Source organism: Phyllobates terribilis, unplaced genomic scaffold (assembly GCF_046119375.1).
Source record: "Phyllobates terribilis strain yellow unplaced genomic scaffold, ASM4611937v1 Scaffold_11__3_contigs__length_659146591, whole genome shotgun sequence".
In the NCBI taxonomy this organism is placed as follows: Eukaryota; Metazoa; Chordata; class Amphibia; order Anura; family Dendrobatidae; genus Phyllobates; species Phyllobates terribilis.
In genome coordinates, this window is record NW_027362771.1 from 441,142,106 (window position 1) to 441,164,330 (window position 22,225).

Here is a 22,225-nt window from a genome sequence, read left to right on the forward strand (position 1 = left end):
TCACTGATGTTGAGCTGTAAAACTATAAATAATCTTATGCGATACCTTGTGGGGCTTTTTTTGGGAGGGGATGGGTGGGTTGAGTCAATGTATCAGACACCATATAATAAACCAACCAATTTGAAGCTACAAATCCTCTGATATACAAAGCATAGCAAATAATGTCTGGTTAGAAATAAAGGCTGAAGCATTTTCTCAGTGTAGCAAAGGTTTATCTTAAGCTCCAATGCAGATACAATGGGTATATAGAAAACTGGTCCTAAGCCTTCAGGGGAAATATGCTGAAAGCAGATTACTGGCCCTCCAAACAACAGTATTGGCATCATACGGGGTGAGTGCAAATGCCAATCTTCACAAGCCTGGAAAGAACTTCTAAGAAGAACACAGAAGATTAGGAGAACAAACATTTCTTTTAATTGTCAAACTTGGGTCATGGCCTCAAGATTTATATGCCAGTAATGGGAGAAATAAACCTCATCTGATGTCAGGGCCTGTAGATTGTATACGTTGTGTGAAGGGACTTTCTTAGTAATAGACTAACTTAGTCTGATTATCAGAAAAAACCTGTACAGAAGTCAAAGTATGAAGCAACCTTGCTTGATGTACTAATAAGACTGAGATCTGTCTGATGTTTGCACGTTAGGTTGACATATCAAGAAATGTTGTCAAAGGGCCAAGATACACTGTCTTGGGACACCTCCTGGCTGCTTAATGTCATTAACAGGCTACGGATTGCAATTAATGTCTTTTGTTTGTCTTGCAAAACTACCTAAGCACATATGAGGCCGTCAGTCCACGGATAGCTGTCTGTACTTGGACCGAGATACACAGACGTCTGAATTCAGCCTAAGCTGCATTTACATGTGATTATTGCAACTCTTAAAGAGTAACCGTCGTTTCCATTTTTATTTCAGAAATAAATAATACACATGAAACTTTTTAATATAACTTATCCGAGAGATCGGCTTCTTTCTCTGCCAGAATTAATCATCCACAAAATTCTCAATTCACAGGTAAAATCTGTATTCAGTAAAGACAGATTGTTATATTACGGAGATAGAATTTCATCAGCAGCCATCTCCTAATTAGAGATAATGTGGGAGGAGCTAGATGTAGAGCTCCTCCCCCTCCCATTTACATAGGACATGACAGTCTGATAAGATTCTAGGTAAACAGGGGTGGAGGGAGAGCAGCATAATGTAGATACAGAGACCTTGACTCCAGCAATGTGTCACTTACTGGGCTGCTTGCTGTAGTTTAGATGATAATCTCCTGCTGATAAAACTAATTTTTACTAGAGGACTAGTAAACCTGCTGCCATGTAGTCCTCCATATTCATGAGTTCTGTATGATCACGTCCCCACCACTGATTGGCAGCTTTCTGTGTACACTGTGCATAGAAAGAAAGCTGCCAAACAGTGGTGCGTGGTTATACAGAGCTCAGCATTCAGCCAGCTGTTAGATCTGCAAGAAAATAAAAAACACTGACTATCAAAATGACAGCAAGCAGCATCGTTGGAATCAGGGTCTCAGCCCCCACATAATGCTGCGCTCAGATTACATAGCAAAAAATGATGACAGATTCCATTTAAGTCTTTTTCAGAAGCGGGCAGAGGTCATCTCCACTCACGCAGTAAGAGGCAGATGATGGCTGATAACCAGCATCTGCCAGGAATGATGCAGGTTCAGTTCCTGAGCTTTTAAAGATAGGGATTAGTGATGAGCGAGTATGTTTTGAGAACCCTTTCGCCGAGTACGCTCCGGCCGAGCACCGAGTAGTTACAGCTGCTCGGTGGTATGGTTGAATCGCTCCCGTGTGCATGATTTGCGACTGTTTGACAGCTTTAGTACATGTGAGAAATGTGTAAGAAATAGACATTCCTCACATGTATTAAAACTGTCAAACAGTTGCAAATTATGCACAAGGGAGTGATGCAAACATATCACCGAGCAGCTGTAACTACTTGGTGCTCGCCTGAGCATACTCGGCGAAAGGGTTAACAAAACATATTCGCTCATCACTAATAGGGATCTGATATAACAGGTAATAGTACGTCATGTCCAGAAGGGGGTTAATTGCCTGTTCTGGCCATGGTTCTGTGCGAAAAGGACATCATGTTCTCACGTCCCTAGAAGTCATTTCACTCAACAAACGAGCATTTTGTTTAGACAGGCTAATAATCATAAACGAGCAATACTGCCATCTCATACATGGCTGGAATAAGTCCTTACTGTATGATCAGTGGGGGCATGACTTCTGGGCTTCGCATGAATCCTAGGAATGAGTGGCACACATCACTGGTGTACCACCGCGCTCTTGCCACATGACTTGAATGGAGCAGTAGTGCTTTGCCCAGTGGGTGGATGGTGGCAGTGTACTCTTAATCTGAGATGGATGATCGTCTTACAGGTTGGATCTCCACAGATCGTAAAGTAAAGATATCATGAAAACACCCCATTTAAAAAAGGCACATTACATGGAATGCAAGACAAATTTATTTTTAGAAATCTCAGCAAAATTTTGACAATGAAAATCAAGAATAAACTGATTTCTAAACAAGGCCCGACTCAAGGCTGGCGATCATCACGCTGGTCTTGACGATGGGGCGTGCTGAGGCATATGTGCCCAGTTCATTGACAGGCACAAGCCTCTTAATAAATCAGGAGAGTCTGAAAGGTGGCATGCGCCTCGCAGCCGCAAATCTTACTCTAGTGCGTGATTGGAGTAAGATTTGTGCATTAGAGAACAGTGCCACTCATCACGAATGGAGGCTGCCATGTCCCCATCCCAGGAGCGCCCACTTTATCAGAGCTGGGTGAAAATGCCAAAATTGCAAAATTTTAGTGCAGCCTTGATTTGCGGTTTTTCAAAGCCTTTTACTCCAGAATTCTGGCATAAAAGCTTTAATGAATTGGGCCTGAAACATAAAACGAAAGTTCTAGAAATTATTTTTCCTATAACTTATCTTATCCCCCTAGAATGATTTTATGTACACCATAATCTTGTGAGTAATTTTTGTAACATTTTGCAAAACGTGTGCCTTTTGCTCTAAAAAGTGGCAACAAATTTTTAAAGACAGAAAAAAAAAAAGTTTTGGACTTTGGACAAAATGAATGAACCATATTTTTAAATGAATTTGGCCGGCCCAAAAAAAATGATCCAGTGAATATCACAAGACAAAAAAAAATAGTGACCTCAAATAAACCCCAAGTGATGAATTGCGCCCTTACAATTTAAACAGTACATACCATAAGTGAACATGCGTGGGGACGTTAACTCTATGTTTGGCAAGGCTCCAAGGTGATTCAGCACAGCACATCTGTAGCCATTTTTCTGGGCATAGTCCACAAAAGTCCGAATATACTGCTTTTCACTGTGATTGGCTATTCCCGGACATATAACCATGGTAACACTCTCTGTGTAGGAATAAAGACAATCAATGGTGGATTAAGAAGTGTGCCCAACTTTCAGCTAGCCACATTGACCATCAGCTGGTGGCTGCAGGTTCAGCTTCTGCTACATAAGACCATTAGCAATTATGATGAGAACAAATGTGGTGGCTACAGCCACGTGTATGAGCTACCTGCAGCAAGAGGTCTCAGATTTCTACATGCCTCCTCAAGAGTATCTGGTACAAGATTTTTCTGACTTAATTTAAGAGCAGCATAATGTAGAGACAGAGACCCTGATTCCAGAGATGTATCACTTACTTGGCTGCTTGCTGTAGTTTTGATAATCTCCTGCTGATTAAAACAGTGATTTTATCACTAGAAGACTAGTAAACCTCCTGCCAGGTAGTCCTCCATATTCATGAGCGCTGTATAACCCCGCCCCATCACTAATTGGCAGCTTTTTGCCTATGCACAGTGTACACAGAAAGCTGCCAATCAGTGGGGAGGAAGGGGTTATAAAGAAATCAGCATTCAGAGAACTGATTTTATCAAAACGACAGCAAGCAGCTCAGTAAGTGACACATAGCTGGAATCAGGGTCTCTGCCAATACATTACGCTACTCATCTGGGATGGCAAAAACCTGGTGACAGATTCCTTTTAAGGGTAATATGTAAAGCTCTATTACTAGCCAATTACAGATAATTGTCACCATACCATAGCCTTACAATCTGACTATGAGTTCAATAGACAGTCCTCATTTTCAGTAAGGGTTAACATGGATTATAGATTTTACCTCACCAATGGCAGAAATCCGTCTAATAAAAATTTTAATGCAAAAAATAAATAAATAAACACATTAAGGGGTTGGTCTCAGGACAAAAACTGGTGAGATACTACTAAGACATGCCACTAAGCTCCAATCGGCAGGGGTTTGAGGGTCACTCGTCCACACTTTGCTTTCTCCAAAGGTTGCAAACTCGGCCCATTATAGTCAATGGCCAACCATGAAGCTTTTGCCGATAGCCAAGCTGACAGTAGGCACAGCGCATACCCAGCAATCAGTGGGGTGATCGGACATGGATGCCCTGAGACAACTCCTGTAATAAAAGGCTTTTTCCAAGTTTCTAGAAATTGTCAAGATTTTATTTGTCCAATCTGTTTTATTGGGTTTTGCTCATACTAGGTAATGACAGTGCTGTAGAATAAGATAACATGCAGACACTGAAAGTGGTAGAAAGCAGAAATAATCAGAATACCACAACCAGGGTTAGAGAAGAACTTCATTAATAACGGGTTACATCGTGACAGGTTTATGGGCATTCTGACAAATCAGGTCACTGCTTTTACTTTCCAAGACTCCTCTAAAAATGACAGCTGGGATCTGATGATGAATCTCCCACCTCATTACAAGCCATTACCGCTTTACCTACCTCCAGTGCAATGTTCAGCGAGAGGCTCGAAGAGGTCAAATGTTGCAGTGGCTCCGTCAGGCATGGTTAGATACTTGCGCAATCCGTACGGATTCGGAGAGCTGACTCGCCCCATCTTTCCATAAAGTGCAGTTTGGATATGTCCACTTTTCCCCCAGATTAAAGGTGGAATGTATCTAAGGATATAAAAAATGGTGATGATAAATAAATGGCGTTAGTTGTCTTGTCATCAACAATGCAATAAAATCTTGGCAGGAACTGTACAAACAGCGATACAATGAGTGCCTGACTGATTACTCACTCTTTGGTCAGCAATGGACACGACTTTAATAGGAAGTGGTTTAATGTCGAATCTTGGAAAATGAGATCTGGTGGAGCAGTCGGACTTTTTAGGTTTAGGCAGCGTACAATAACATAGAGGGCAGCGGCAACAGCGGCCAGCTTCATCCCGTCAAAGACGGCGGGCATCTCCGGGGTTTCCAACATCATACTCATCTTGGCTACAAAGAAAAAAAAAACCAAACCGCTCAGTTTAAGAACTTTTCGTTATAGAGTAGAGCAGCATTTTTATCAGTCATGAGATATCTGGGGCGAAAAAAGTCTAAGTATTGCTTTAATTCAAGTAACCAACGCCTACAGTTCTCACAGACTGACAGGAAAGTGGTGAAATGTGTGACAGCGACATCTTCACTTTCAACACAGGAATAAACTGAGAAACTGCAGAAGGTTCCTCCACCACAGTCCACACCGGTGATAACGCCAAAATCCCTTTGCCTCTGTAGTTAGATCTGACACCCAGAGCACAAGTCACATAATATCCACATAACACACATCCCAATATTCCTGCCCCATCTCACTCCCAAAAGTAGGAGTTTAGCCTCAATATCCAAAGGGGGTTTCCAGGTCCAGAATACTGATGGCCTATCTTCCAAACTGCTTCCCCTTCAAACAGCCAATTGTAAACGGTTAAAAAGAGTCAGACCCCCACTCATCAGATATTAATGGTCTAGATTAGGGCAGGGTCATCAACATTCTGAACCTGAAAAACACTAAAGGGTTTATTTCAGAAAGACACATCCACAATACAGTAAGTCAGAAACCAGTATAAAAAGGGACCCGATCTCACCAGTTTTGGAAGATCTCCTGCAGTAAGAATTACGTTTCACACAGTGATGAGGTCAATATTATCTGGAAGAGGAGAAAAAAAGACACTATTTGTAAACCAGCCAAATGTCAGGTGTAGAAGTCCTCTCCATCACCTGTGTTCAATATCCAACAGCAGATCTATAGCTTTATACAGTTTTTAAAAAATAAAAAAAATTCTACGACTAGAACTAATTTTCCCTTAGCAACTCCACACCTTCGCTAATCAGCCTGACTTGCCCTGGTTAGTGCCCCATCCCCTTTATAGTTTAATAACCACAGCGCCGTACATTTTTTAAGTGGCTGTGCCTGGTACTGCAGCTAGGTTCAATTGGGACTGAGTGGTGATATTAAAAATAAAAAACTGTACCCAGAAAATAAAACGTCTGACGCAGCACTCTCTGGAGAGGAACACCCTTCAGCCTGCTGATCAGTGGCTTCAACCCCCACTAGGCATTGTGATCTACCCTAAGGGTGATATTGAAGTCCTGCAAAACCCCTTTAAAAGAAATCTGTCAGCAGGTTGTAGGGACTGAGACCCAGATACCAGCGATGTGCCACTTACTGGTTTGGGTGATGCAGTTTTAATTAAAAAACAAAGGCTAAGTCACCAAGACTTCAGCCCATTTCGGCAGAGCTGATTCAACGGCAAAAGTTGCAAAATTTGTTGCACAGCTCTTCACTGTGCAGAAAAATTGCAACTTTTCAAAGCTTTTACACAAATTTCATGACAAAAAAAGAAGCTTTGATGAATAGGTGTCAGTGTTTTTTCAGCAGGAGATTATCACTACACGACTAGGTGTCTTGTGCCTCCTGGTCAACTGCTCCGTGTAACCCTGCCCCCACCACTGGATTGTATATTGATAGAAAGCTGCCAATCAGTGGTGGGGACAGGGGGGTATACAGAGCTCAGCATTTCAAGCTCTGCTAGATCTGAGAAAAAAAAAAAAAAATCAGAAAAAAACGTGATGCTATCAACTGCTGCACCCAGTAAACTAATGAAACATCGCTAGCTATCAGGGTCTCTAATCATGCTGCTCTCCGTCGAGGAAGCAAAAATCTGACATATTCCCTTTAAATTTCTGTGTGTTCTAATGTGACCCAAGACCGTAAGTAAATGCACTACCGTTCAAAAGTTTGGGGTCATTTAGAAATTTCATTATTTTTGAAAGAAAAGCACATTTTTCTTCAATGAAGCTAACATTAAATGAATCAGAAATACACTCTATACATTTTTAATGTGGTAAATGACTATTCTAGCTGCAAACGTCTTGTTTTTATTGCAATATCTACATAGGTGTATAGAGGCCCATTTTCAACAACCAGCACTCCAGTGTTTTAATGGTACATTGTGTTTGCTAACTGTGTAAGAAAGCTAATGGATGTTTAGAAAACCCTTGCACAAGTATGTTAGCCCAGCTGAAAACGGTTTGGCTGATTTGAGAAGCTATCAAATTGACCTTCCTTTGAGCTAGTTGAGAATCTGGAGCATTACATTTGTTTGTTCTATGAAACTCTCAAAATGGCCAGAACACAAGAACTTTCATGTCAAACTTGACAGTCTATTCTTGTTCTTAGAAATGAAGGCTATTCCATTTGAGAAATTGCCAAGAAACTGAAGATTTCCTGCAACGGTGTGTACTACTCCCTTCAGAGGAGAGCACAAACAGGCTCTAACCAGAGTAGAAAGAGAAGTGGGAGGCCCCGCTGCACAACTGAGCAACAAGACAAGTACATTAGAGTCTCTAGTTTGAGAAATCGACGCCTCACAGCTCCTCAACAGGCAGCTTCATTAAATAGTACACGCAAAACGCCAGTGTCAACGTCTACAGTGAAGAGGCGACTCCGGGATGCTGGCCTTCAGGGCAAAGTGGCAAAGAAAAAGCCATATCTGAGACTGGCTAATAAAAGGAAAACATTAATATGGGCAAAAGAACACAGAAATTGGACAGAGGAAGATTGGAAAAAAGTTATGGACAGACGAGTTTGAGGTGTTTGGATCACACAGAAGAATATTTGTGAGACGCAGAACAACTGAAAAGATGCTGGAAGAGTGCCTGACGCCATCTATAAGACTGAAAATATGTCTTATATTCTAGGTTCTTCAAAGTAGCCACCTTTTGCTTTGATGACTGCTTTGCACACTCTTGGCATTCTCTTGATGAGCTTAAAGAGGTAGTCACCGGAAATGGTCTTCCAACAATCTTGACAGGAGTTCCCAGAGATGCTTAGCACTTGTTGGCCCCTTTGCCTTCACTCTACTGTCCAGCTCACCCCAAACCATCTCGATTGGGTTCAGGTCTGGTGACTGTGGAGGCCAGGTCATCTGGCGTAGCACCCCATCACTCTCCTTCTTGGTCAAATAGCCCTTACACAGCCTGGAGGTGTGTTTGGGGTCATTGTGCTGCTGACCCGTCTCTCTGGTACATGCTCTGCATAATTCCCCTGCTTCATCTGTCCCACTCCAATCAATATTCACATATGTTTGTTCTTTCCCCACTCTATACCTTATCTGATTTTTAGAGGTGCTAAACTGCAGAGACTTGCGTCCTGGCTCTGTCTTTGATCACCCAGCCATCTCCTGCTGAAATGACCAGCTGTTAATTTATCCACAAGCCGTTCCCACAATGCCCTACACCTGATATAGTTTAATGTGGCCTATATATTTAGACTCTCTGTAAGGGGTGCACGCGTGCTGGGGTGTGCACACGTCTTCTTGTGCAAAGTGGCTTCGGAGAGAAGTGGCAGTTATTTCAGAGGCAGTTAGTCAGGGCAGGAGTCAGGTAACAAACACTTTGACCACTTACTCTCCTTAAACTATGTTTCTGTTAGCTCTCACTTTTTCCTCTATAGTCCTCCACTTTCTAATAACCCCTCAAATCCCTACACCAAGTAAGAAACTCATAATCTCTCCCTCTATCCTCCCCATTCATCTCACCTCCTCCTCCAAATTATTCCTCAACATTCAATCCTGGATCTCCAAACACAGAAAGCCACCTCCTGCTCTCTCTTGCTCCCACCTGCTAACACTTTCTCTGCTCCTCCTCACTGCTGGAGATATCTCTCCAAATCCTGGTCCTCCTCGCCATATCCCCACAGTTACTTCTACCTCCTATCCACGACCTTCCTCAAACTGTCGCAACCCTTCTAACCTCATACCCATCCAACTAATACCCACCTCCTCAGCTATACTAACAGGAGCTCTATGGAACGCTCGCTCTGTCTGCAACAAACTTTCCTTCATCCACGATCTTTTCATTACAAACAAACTCTCCTTCCTCGCCATCACCGAAACCTGGCTCACCCCCTCTGACACAGCCTCCCCAGCTGCCCTTTCATATGGCGGATTCCACCTTTCCCACACCCCCCGCCCCAATGGCAAACATGGTGGAGGCGTAGGTTTCCTCCTATCAGAACTCTGCGCTTTCACCAAAATCCCACTGCCACCCTCCGTTACACTCCCCTCTTTTGAGGTGCACTGTGTGCGCATCTATTCCCCCTCCAACCTCCAACTGGCCGTCGTTTACCGACCCCCAGGGCAAGCCACCACCTTCTTAGACCATTTCACTACCTGGCTGCTTCACTTCCTTTCCACTGACATCCCCACTATCATAATGGGTGACTTCAACATCCCCATTGACACTCCCCACTCGTCTGTCTCTAAGCTCCTATCCCTCACTTCCTCCTTTGGACTCACTCAATGGTCTTCCACACCCACCCACAAAGATGGCCACACACTGGACCTCATCTTCACCCGCCTCTGTTCCCTATCTAACCTCTCTAACTCACCACTCCCTCTCTCTGACCACAACCTCCTCACATTCTCTACCCTCTCCTCTCCGGGTGCACAATCCCCACTCCACAAACTCACACACCCTCGCAGAAATCTCAAACACCTTGACCTACACTCTCTCTCTGAATCCCTCCTTCCTCTCACAGACATAAATTCCTTGCACGATGCAGACGTTGCTGCTGCTTCATATAACACCACAATAGCTGCAGCTCTAGACTCGATCGCCCCTCTCACACACACCACACCTCGCACATTCAACAGGCAACCCTGGCACACTAAACTTACCAAAGAACTGCGCCGGGCCTCCAGGGTTGCGGAGCGGAGATGGAAAAGGTCTCACTCCATCGAGCACTTCATCGCATTCAAGCAATCCCTCACTAATTTCAAGTCCGCACTCACTACAGCAAAACAAACCTACTTCTCATCTCTCATATCCTCCCTATCTCACAACCCTAAACAGCTATTTAACACTTTCAACTCTCTCCTTCGTCCCCCAGCACCTCCTCCCTCTTCTCTCATCTCAGCCGACGACTTTGCCTCATTCTTCAAACAGAAGACTGACACCATCAGACAAAACTTTGGCCTAAAGTCCACACAACCCCTCCTCATATCTACTCAACCCTCCTCCTCCAAACCCCACTTCTCCACCATTACAGAAGGTCAAGTCTCCTCTTTACTCTCCAAATCACACCTCACCACCTGCGAACTTGACCCAATCCCATCCCACCTCATCACTAACCTCACCTCAGTCTTCATCCCAACCCTAACCCACCTCTTCAATCTATCACTAACAACCGGAGTCTTCCCCTCATGTTTCAAACATGCCGCAATCACACCCATCCTCAAAAAGCCCTCCCTTGACCCTTCCTCTCTGACCAGCTACCGCCCCATATCACTCCTCCCCTTTGCCTCAAAACTTCTAGAACAACATGTCCACCTTGAACTGTCCTCCCACCTCTCCTCCTGCTCCCTCTTCGACCGTCTACAATCTGGCTTCCGACCGCATCACTCGACTGAAACTGCCCTGACCAAAGTCACCAACGACCTACTAAATGCCAAATCCAAGCGACACTACTCCATCCTCCTCCTTCTGGACCTGTCATCTGCCTTTGACACAGTGGACCATTCCCTCCTACTCCAGATTCTCTCATCTCTTGGCATCACGGACTTGGCTCTATCTTGGATCTCCTCATACTTAACAGACAGGACATTCAGCGTCTCCCACTCACGCACCACCTCCTCATCTCGCCCCCTATCTGTCGGTGTCCCCCAAGGTTCAGTTCTAGGACCTCTGCTCTTCTCCATCTACACCTTCGGCCTGGGACAGCTCATAGAGTCTCACGGCTTTCAGTATCACCTCTATGCTGACGACACACAGATCTACCTCTCTGGACCAGATATCTCCTCCCTACTAACCAGAATCCCACAATGTCTGTCCGCCATCTCATCCTTCTTCTCCAACAGGTTTCTAAAACTCAACATGGATAAAACAGAGTTCATCATCTTTCCACCCTCTCATTCACATCCCCCATCCGACCTATCCATCAACGTCAATGGCTGTTCACTCTCCCCAGTCCCACAAGCTCGCTGCCTTGGGGTAACCCTGGACTCTGATCTCTCCTTCAAGCCACATATTCAAGCCCTTTCCACCTCCTGCCGACTCCAACTCAAAAACATCTCCCGGATCCGTGCATTCCTCAGCAAAGACTCTGCAAAAACACTAGTGCATGCCCTCATCATATCCCGCCTCGACTACTGCAACCTCCTGCTCCGTGGCATCCCTTCCAACACTCTTGCACCTCTCCAATCTATCCTAAACTCTGCTGCTCGACTAATCCACCTGTCCCCCCGCTATTCCCCGGCCTCTCCTCTCTGTCAATCCCTTCACTGGCTCCCTATTGTCCAGAGAATTCAGTTCAAAACTCTAACCATGGCATACAAAGCCATCCACAACCTGTCTCCCCCATACATCTGTGACCTAGTCTCCCGGTACTTACCTGCACGCAACCTCCGATCCTCACAAGATCTCCTGCTCTACTCCCCTCTTATCTCCTCCTCCCACAATCGTATACAAGATTTCTCCCGTGCTTCCCCCCTACTCTGGAACTCTCTACCCCAACATATCAGACTCTCGCCGACCGTGGAAACCTTCAAAAGGAACCTGAAGACCCACCTCTTCCGACAAGCCTACAACCTGCAGTAAACACCACTGCACGACCAGCTCTACCCTCACCTACTGTATCCTCACCCATCCCTTGTAGACTGTGAGCCCTCGCGGGCAGGGTCCTCGCTCCTCCTGTACCAGTCGCTGACTCGTTTTGTTAAGATTATGTAAATGCTTTTGTTATGTATATCCCTATCACATGTAAAGCGCCATGGAATAAATGGCGCTATAATAATAAATAATAATAAAAAATAATAATAATTGTCCTGTTGAAAAATAAATGATGGTCCAACTAAACGCAAACCGAATGGAATAGCATGCCTCTGCAAGATGCTGTGGTAGCCATGCTGGTTCAGTATGCCTTCAATTCTGAATAAATCCCCAACAGTGTCACTAGCAAAGCACCCCCACACCATCACACCTCCTCCTCCATGCTTCACGGTGGGAACCAGGCATGTAGAGTCCATCCGTTCACCTTTTCTGCGTCGCACAAAGACACGGTGGTTAGAACCAAAGATCTCAAATTTGGACTCATCAGACCAAAGCACAGATTTTCACTGGTCTAATGTCCATTCCTTGTGTTCTTTAGCCCAAACAAGTCTCTTCTGCTTGTTGCCTGTCCTTAGCAGTGGTTTCCTAGCAGCTATTTTACCATGAAGGCCTGCTGCACAAAGTCTCCTCTTAACAGTTGTTGTAGAGATGTGTCAGCTGCTAGAACTCTGTGTGGCATTGACCTGGTCTCTAATCTGAGCTGCTGTTAACCTACGATTTCTGAGGCTGGTGACTTGGATAAACTTATCCTCAGAAGCAGAGGTGACTCTTGGTCTTCCTTTCCTATGGCGGTCCTCATGTGAGCCAGTTTCTTTGTAGCGCTTGATGGTTTTTGCAACTGCACTTGGAGACACATTCAAAGTTTGCCCAATTTTTTGGACTGACTGACCTTCATTTCTTAAAGTAATGATGGGCACTTGTTTTTCTTTACTTAGTTAGAATTTGTATTATGGCAAGAAAAAAAGCCGCTAACAGTCTATTCAGTAGGACTATCAGCTGCATATCCACCTGACTTCTGCACAATGCAACTGATGGTCTCAACCCCATTTATAAGGCAAGAAATCCCACTTATTAAACCTGACAGGGCACACCTGTGAAGTGAAAACCATTTCTGGTGACTACCTATTGAAGCTCATCAAGAGAATGCCAAGAGTGTGCAAAGCAGTCATCAAAGCAAAAGGTGGCTACTTTGAAGAACCAAGAATATAAGACATATTTTCAGTTGTTTCACAGTTTTTTGTTAAGTATATAATTCCACATGTGTTAATTCATAGTTTTGATGCCTTCAGTGAGAATGTACAATTTTCAAAGTCATGAAAATACAGAAAAATCTTTAAATGAGAAGGTGTGTCTAAACTTTTGGTCTGTACTGTATATCTGCAAAGTTCATGTTACACACAGATTAGTAACGTATTAGGCGGCAGATTTCAGCCTAGGCACCGGAAAGGTAGAAACAGATGTATAACGGCAGCAAAATGTGACACACCGTGGATCAAGGCTATGTTCACACATGGCAGAATTTTTTTGCTTTAGATTTTGCTGTGTATCCAGAAAACAAATCAACAACCAATATGTTATTTGAAGATTTCACCATAACCCATTATAAAGCATTGGATAAGGTAAAAACTCGACACAAGAATGAGCATGCTGCAAGTTTCAAAATTGGTAGTAAAGTTGTGGATTTTTGTTACGTGGGTGGGGAGTCAAAAACCATATTTACTTGTATTGTACTGTAATCTGCTATATATTTGGGGAGTTGCAAATCTGTAGCACATCCTAAATTGTGTAAATACGGCCTTAAAATCTACACTGCAGGTCGACTTCTGCTATGGTTATTTTAGCACGACCCGTGGACGAGATTTAGTTAAAACTCACTCACTTTACTACAACTGGACGGAAAACTGAAGTCACAAGTGGATTCAAGTTGTGTGAATTTTATCCCGACTACTCGTGACTTAGTGTGTATTATCCCCACCTGCCTGTATTCACTCTGGACAATGTCTGCTGACAAGTTGGCAGATGGGGTCCAGCGGATCTCCTCCCAGACCTGGACTAGGAACCGCAAGCTCCTGGAAAGTCTACAGCACTACTTGCCAGTGGCGGAGGATGCACTGATACACAATGTCCTAAAGGTTCTCAATTGGATTCAGGTCTGGGGAATGCGAGGGTCAATGGCACCAATGCCTTTTTAATACAGGAACAGTCCATGCACTCCGGCAATGAAAGGCTGGGCATTCTCTGTGTACCAGCAGGATTCCTGGGCCAACACCTACAGCATAAGGTCTGACGAAGGCTTTGAGGATTTCACCCTGGTACCCAACAGTCAGGGGACTTGTGGCTATAAGACTGAGGACAGTGTGACCCTCCATAGATATGCATCTCCAGACCATCACTGACCCCACTGCCAAACTGGTCATGATGGATGTTGTTACAGCCAGCAAAACACACCACAGCATCTCCAGATTCATACATAGGTCACGTGATCAGTGTGACCATGCTCTCTTCTGTCAGCAGAATGAGGTGTCATTGGTAGGTCTGCCAATTCTGGTGTCAAGCAGCATTGCGAACACAGGTCCCCCTGAAGGACATCAGGTTGTCATGCCATCCTCATGGAGTCTGTTTTTGACTGTGAAACACGCACACCAGTAGATCACTAGAGGTAATTTTGTAGATCTCTGGCAGAGCGCTCCAATTCCTCGGAGCACAAAGGAACAGATACCGATCTTGGCTGCTGGGTAGTTGCCCTTCTATGGCCCTATTCAGCTCCTCAGATTTGCTCTTAAGACTGAGAAACAGCAAACCGACTTGTGACGACACATACTGACGTGCCATGCTGGAGGAGCTGGACGGCCTGTGCCACCTGAATGGGCAAGCAAGCACTCATGGTACCAGTAGTGAGAAGGGCATTGCAAAACTTAACAGCAAGAAAAGAAGAGATTGTCTTTGGTCACCACCTGTAAAACCAGTCTACTTGTTAATTCCTCGCGGCGTGTGCGTGGAGAGCGAGCTGTCAACGTGCTGGGGAGTGATTACCACCGTCGCTCACTGTATATTAACTCCTCCATGTATGCCACCATGACTGTAGTCGCATGGCTCCCGGGAAGATAGAAGTTCATTTCCTCCTTATGGTCTGGCTTTTAGTGAGGCGGCCAGGCGGCACTTTAAAAGGAACTCTGTCACCACATATGATCTCTCTAAACTATTATTATGGGCATACAGGTTATAGACTGGGGAGGAGAGTGATCCTAGTATGCCTCATATCAGATGCCTTGTTGTGGATAAATCATATCACTTTAAATAAATGACCCCTTCCAGGCTATGGGGAGGAAACTGCCTGGAAGATAATCTCTGGGGGCAGAGTTATTTTACATGAAGGGGGAGTTGCCAGTGTGAGTCAAGTAACTAACACAGAACAGGAGAAAAGAGCACAGCGTGAGTCAGCGACGTTGAAGATTATTGTCGTCAGTACCTGGCACCTGTGAATAGCAGGAACTTAACTGCTATTCAGTCGCCGGAGCCAGATTTGGGAAACGTGGACTACGGCGGAGCTTCGTGGGAACATTTACATAAAGTTGTGGTCGGCATTCCACAGTCTGACTGCTCTGACTGTAAAGAACCCTTTCCTATTTAGGTGCCGGAATCGCCTTTCTTCCACCCATAATGAGTGTCCCCTGGTCCTTAGTATGGTCTTTGGACTGAATAAGTCATGTCCTTTGTACTGAACGCACATATATTTATACATGTAAATGAGATCTCCTCTGAGGCGTCTTTTTTCTAAGCTAAACAAGCTCAGCTTTTTCAACTTCATCATATGAGAGGTCTTCCATCCCTTGTAATGAGCACCACGGAAATCAATGGCGCTATATAAATAAATAATAATCTAGACCGCATTTGAACTGACTAACTTCTGAATATCCTTTTTAAAATGTGGAGCCCAAAACTGGATCCTATGTTCTAGATGTGGCCTCACCAGTGATTTATAAAGGGGTAACAGTATTAGTATTTCTGCTAATACATTGAACGAGGGACTGTCTCGTGTTTTTCAAGTTTCTAATATCCATGGACCTTCCCCGGCCTGATCATATCAGTTCTCAGCTGTCTGCTTTACCTTTGGTGGTTAGCAAAACTAATGGGGACCCCATGTTATATTTTTTAATTTATTAGCTAGCTAAACTACACACGCAGAGCACTAATTATATCTCACGGACATCTTTCTATCTAGCTCTATCTTTGCACATTAACACTTAAACATCTGTAATTTATATTCCGGTATGTGTCACACGGACGGCACAGGGATGTCACACTATGTCATCTGTGCTGACATGTGCGGGATATATTGACATCATGCTGCCGGAAAAAAACGAACATGTCTACGGGTTTGTCACACGGACCGTGTGAAATAACGTCCATGTGTGCAACCCCATAAATTATAATGGGTGTACGCCCATGTGAAGGGGGCCTTATACCAAGGCAGTTTATCCTTCCAGAGGAAAATGTGAAGGAGACGTGACACCTGAACATAAACATTATTAATGATACATCAATAGGTGCTCTGGGAGGCTCTATAGCAGACTTTCTACTTATTTATGTCTTAAGAGAAGCTTTATGGAAGTAATAGTCAATGTCTAGACAACTCAGCGCAGCAAGAACACACAACATAAATGATACAGTACACTCCATCTGTAACTGAGAAACCCATCTGTATCTGGAAGGCGAGACGTGGTGTGATCTCAGCTCCTAGCACCTTGTGATACTAAGAGATACCACGCTCCAGTTACACAGCAGGCAGAGCAGCACAGATAAGATAGTACTACCCCAGCTGGTAAGGTGTATATATGTATGGAAAATTATATGTACAAGTTGGAGTAGTAAAGTCTCATCTGTGCTAAACCACCTTTCATTTCTTTTTCTGCATTAATGTCAGTTTTTAACAATTCCTGACATTTACAGTGGTGGCCAAAAGTATTGGCACCCCTGCAATTCTGTCAGATAATACTCAGTTTCTTCCTGAAAATGATTGCAATCACAAATTCTTTGGTATTATTATCTTCATTTAATTTGTCTTCAATGAAAAAAACACAAAAGAGAATGAAGCAAAAATCAAATCATTGATCATTTCACACAAAACTCCAAAAATGGGCCAGACAAAAGTATTGGGACCCTCAGCCTAATACTTGGTTGCACAACCTTTAGCCAAAATAACTGCGAACAACCACTTCCGGTAACCATCAATGAGTTTCTTACAATGCTCTGCTGGAATTGTAGACCATTCTTCTTTGGCAAACTGCTCCAGGTCCCTGATATTTGAACGGTGCCTTCTCCAAACTGCCATTTTGAGATCTCTCCACAGGTGTTCTATGGGATTCAGGTCTGGACTCATTGCTGGCTACCTTAGAAGTCTCCAGTGCTTTCTCTCAAACCATTTTATAGTGCTTTTGGAAGTGTGTTTTGGGTTATTGTCCTGCTGGAAGACCCATGACCTCTGAGGGAGACCCAGCTTTCTCACACTGGGCCCTACATTATGGTGCAAAATTTGTTGGTAGTCTTCAGACTTCATAATGCCATGCACACGGTCAAGCAGTCCAGTGCCAGAGGCAGCAAAGCAACCCCAAAACATGAGGGAACCTCCGCCATGTTTGACTGTAGGGACAGTGTTCTTTTCTTTGAATGCCTCTTTTTTTTTCCTGTACACTCTATGTTGATGCTTTTTCCCAAAAAGCTCTACTTTTGTCTCATCTGACCAGAGAACATTCTTCCAAAACGTTTTAGGCTTTCTCAGGTAAGTTTTGGCAAACTCCAGCCTGGCTTTTTTATGTCTCGGGGTAAGAAGTGGGGTCTTCCTGGGTATCCTACCATACAGTCCCTTTTCATTCAGACGCCGACGGATAGTACGGGTTGACACTCATGTACCCTCGGACTGCAGGGCAGCTTGAACTTGTTTGGATGTTAGTCGAGGTTCTTTATCCACCATTTGCACAATCTTGCGTTGAAATGTCTCGTCAATTTTTCTTTTCCGTCCACATCTAGGGAGGTTAGCCACAGTGCCATGGGCTTTAAACTTCTTGATGACACTGTGCACGGAAGACACAGGAACATTCAGGTCTTTGGAGATGGACTTGTAGCCTTGAGATTGCTCATGCTTCCTCACAATTTGGTTTCTCAAGTCCTCAGACAGTTCTTTGGTCTTCTTTCTTTTCTCCATGCTCAATGTGGTACACACAAGGACACAGGACAGAGGTTGAGTCAACTTTAATCCATGTTAACTGGCTGCAAGTGTGATTTAGTTATTGCCAACACCTGTTAGGTGCCACAGGTAAGTTACAGGTGCTGTTAATTACACGAATTAGAGAAGCATCACATGATTTTTCAAAGGGTGCCAATACTTTTGTCCACCCCCTTTTTTTAGGTTTGGTGTGGAATTATATGCAATTTGGCTTTAGGACAATTCTTTTTGTGTTTTTTCAATGAAGACAAATTAAATGAAGATAACAATACCAAAGAATTTGTGATTGCAATCATTTTCAGGAAGAAACAGAGTATTATCTGACAGAATTGCAGGGATGCCAATACTTTTGGCCACCACTGTAGAGCTCATGCAGATGTCCATGGATTTCAGTCCAATCACGGACCGGCCGCGGATCTCCATACCAGAGCACAACAGCTTCATACATTTCTATAAGGCCGTCATGATCAGCTCAAGAGAGCCGCGGCCAGTCCGTGATCAGACCGAGATCACGCACAAATTTTCTCTTAGCTCAGTTAGGGTCACTACTGTTTTACCAGAGCCAATGATTTAGCTCAGCTTTTATTTCTTTGATTACATCCCCAGTGGCTGAGAAGTTTAAATACGTGTTATAAGTATTAGTTATCATTGCCTTTAAATTGTCCAACTGGGGGTCACACATTTTGGAGAGTCTCCCACAAGCGTCTCACCTTGGTGGCTCAGTGGTTAGCACTGTTTTTCAGTGCTGGGGTCCTGGGTACAAATCCAACCAAGGACCACATCTGCAAGGAGTTTGTATGTTCTCTCCGTGGTTTCCTCACACACTCCAAAGACATACTGATACGAAATCTAGATTGAACCCCAATGGGGACAGCGATGATAATGTCAGTAAAGAGCTATGGAATATGATGGTGCTATATAAGCAACTCCTAGTAAATAATGAACCATGACTTGCTAGAATTTTGAACCATTTTTCCTGACAGAACTGGAGTAACTTTTTCAGTCCTGCCTATAATATTTCTACAGGATTGAGGTCGGGGCTTTTTGATGGCCACTCCATTACCGTCACTTTGCTGTCCTTAAGCCATTCTGCCACAACTCTGGAAATATGCTTGGGTCATTGTCCATTTGGAAGATCCATATATGCCCTAAATTGTACTTTTTGCCTTTGTGTTGCAATGTTAAATACCTTTACATTATTTTCCTTCTCTTTAATGCCATTTTATCATGTGCTTTTATTCCTTCAAAAGAAAAGCCCCCTACAACTTCGTGAATGGGACAGTGTTATTTGGTTTGCAAGAATCCTCCTTATTTTCCAAAAAAGTGGTACATCTCCCCTCATGTGCTGTTATAAACTCTATCCTGGCTTTTCTATGGTGGGTTTGGAGCAGTGGCCTCTTACTTGCTGAGGACATGACAATAAGGCCCTTTTAATTGTTGATATCAATGCTTTTCTACCCATTTCCTGCAGCATTGTCACAAGATCTTTTGCTGTTTCTGGATTATTTTGTATATTTTATATACTAGGCGACAGAACGCGTCTCCTTCCTGCCCAGTATGACGGCTGATAGCTCCCATGGTGCTTTAACTTGCAGATTAGCGTTTCAGCAGATGAACAAGGGAGCAGCAAGCATTTTTACATTGTTCTCAGGGATGTACCAGACTTGTGGACGTTCATTATTATCCAACGTCTTAGCCGGTATGTTTTGATTTCCCCAGTGGCTGAGAGAATATCTGATCAGGAAAGAATTTACCGATCACTAACATTAAATGGGCTCCTGTGACACAAAGATGCTAGGATATGAAATCACTTTGAATAGGTGAGGGTCAGAGAGACCCTTACTGATCCCGAGAATGAATGGCCTGCACCTCTAACGTTTCCCCATCATAAGCGCTCCCAGACAGCAGACTCACCTTATACGCATTACACTAACGTCGGTCAAACCCGCTGATATCGGCAGGCTTAGGCAATAGTCTAATGCATGGGTCTCAAACACGCGGCCCGCATGCGGCCCCTCCGGCTGCTTCTTGCGGCCCGCAGTCACATAGACCCCGTAACTATCACAGCTCTCTCCAGCAGTCGCCATCAGAGTTGTAATGCAGTGTATTGCCGCGCAGAGACCGGCTCGCTGCACAGCAATACCAGTGTCTGCTGTCAGCCTATCAGAGGCCAGCAGCTGACATCTGCGTCCCAGCGCAGCGGCGTATGACGTCACTGCCATGAGCAGATGTCAGCTGCTGACCTCTGATAGGCCGGCGGCTGACACTGGTATTGCTGTGCAGAGAGCCGGTCTCTGCGCGGCAATACACTGCATTACAACTCTGATGTCGGCGGCTGCTGGAGAGAGCCGCTATCGTTACGGGATCTATGTGCCTGCGGGCCACAGGTGCAGAAAGGACGCCGAGGGAATGGAGGACAGGTGAGAATCTATTTTTTTTTTTTCTCTGTCATGTGAAATACAGCACAGTGGACCTATGCTCAGTATAAGGGGGGGGGGGGGACCCTGAGCGCATGGGGGAGGGGGGACATGTCTGCAATATAAGGACCAGGATGAGGGACCATGTCTGCAATATGGGGGACAAGGATGGGGGACCATGTCTGCAACATAAGGACCAGGATGGGGGACCATGTCTGCAATATGGGGGGCCTGGAAGGGAGACCATGTCTGCAATATGGGGGACCTGGAAGGGAGACCATATCTGCAAGATGAGGACCAGTTCAAAAGTTGTATAGAAAATAAAATGGTATCACTAAAAATGTCACTTTGTCATGCAAATAATGCGGCCCCCAAATTAAATGTTTTTCCGTGTGCGGCCCATATGCCCAGCTGAGTTTGAGACCCCTGGTCTAATGGGTATGGGAGCCTCATCCCGACAGGAGAAGACTTGACTTGGCTGTCCTAGCTTGTATGTGCCGGTCAGTTTTTTTTTTTTTGCTTGACAGGTGAAGACTGACATGTATAATTTCAGACTGCTGACACTTTGTTCTGAGGAGTCTGGCATTGGCTCTCTCAGGGAAAACAGGAACTCTCGGCTGAGCGAGCATGGAGGAGTCAGGAGGGATAAATGATCGGCTGACAATTATCTACTGGTTAGTGCCCTTTAGATTGCACGGTGCCACTTTCCCTGCACAGGGGGTGACCAAGCTGACACAGCTGCGCAGAGAAAGAGTGGAGTGTCCTGTTCATGGTCAGGATATTCCCAGAGATCGGCCCTCGATCCCTCATAAAGCGAGGCATATCCTAGCACTGTGACGACACTCACCAGCACCCTGTAGGCACATGTGTATATGGAGACATATTAGGCAGGGACGTCCTAAATGGCACACAAGGGAAGAGCATGAAGCAGAACACCAATGAAGCACCTCTATGTACAGAAACACTAAAATGCATGTATATATAAATGGATATGAAGTGTGTAGGAGTTCAATGGATTCGGTCATTGCTCCCATTAAACACTACAATTTTGGCTAACAACGGAGCTTTCTCCACCCTGTAACATGTGGCTCTTATATAACCCATCATAGTTAGATGTCAGGTCACTACCAGTATTATTAGGGCATCAGTGATGCCGCCCAGATGTAAAGAAAGACTCTACTAATCTATACATTGATAACATCTGATTAATTTGCCTTGGGCAACATTTCTGTGGGAATGACAATTAACAGACTATAGCCACCATTCTCCTCTATAGATTGTGACTGGTGCAACGTCCGGAGCATGGCAGAGGGACAATACAAGAAATGTATCCATACATTATATGGTAATTACACAAAAACACCTAAACAGTCTGCAGATCTGGAAACTATTTTACAAAAAATATTATCTATACATATAGTACAGAAGGAGATTTAAGCAGGGGTGGAAAAATGCTGCAAAGTAACAATGCTTTCAACAACAGAAGTGTTAATAATTTACTTTTCTCAATTAACAAAATGCAAAGTGAATGAACAAAAGAGAAGTTTAAACCACAACAATATTTGGTGATCGCCCTTTGCCTTCAAAAGCCGAGTGCACGTCGTACCTAG

General features: G+C 44.3%; 1 protein-coding gene across 1 annotated transcript in view; it reads right to left on the bottom strand.

Annotated features, from left to right (window-relative positions):
* Positions 1 to 22,225, bottom strand: part of ABHD2 (abhydrolase domain containing 2, acylglycerol lipase) — a 50,300-nt gene that overhangs the window by 23,634 nt on the left and 4,441 nt on the right. Inside the window, exons 2-5 of the mRNA XM_073653264.1 lie at positions 5,951 to 6,012; positions 5,126 to 5,324; positions 4,825 to 5,000; positions 3,250 to 3,417 (exon numbers count right to left, since the gene is read on the bottom strand). Coding sequence (XP_073509365.1) covers positions 3,250 to 3,417; positions 4,825 to 5,000; positions 5,126 to 5,319 — 538 coding nt within the window. The 5' untranslated portion in view covers positions 5,320 to 5,324; positions 5,951 to 6,012. The remainder of the gene's footprint in view (positions 1 to 3,249; positions 3,418 to 4,824; positions 5,001 to 5,125; positions 5,325 to 5,950; positions 6,013 to 22,225) is intronic.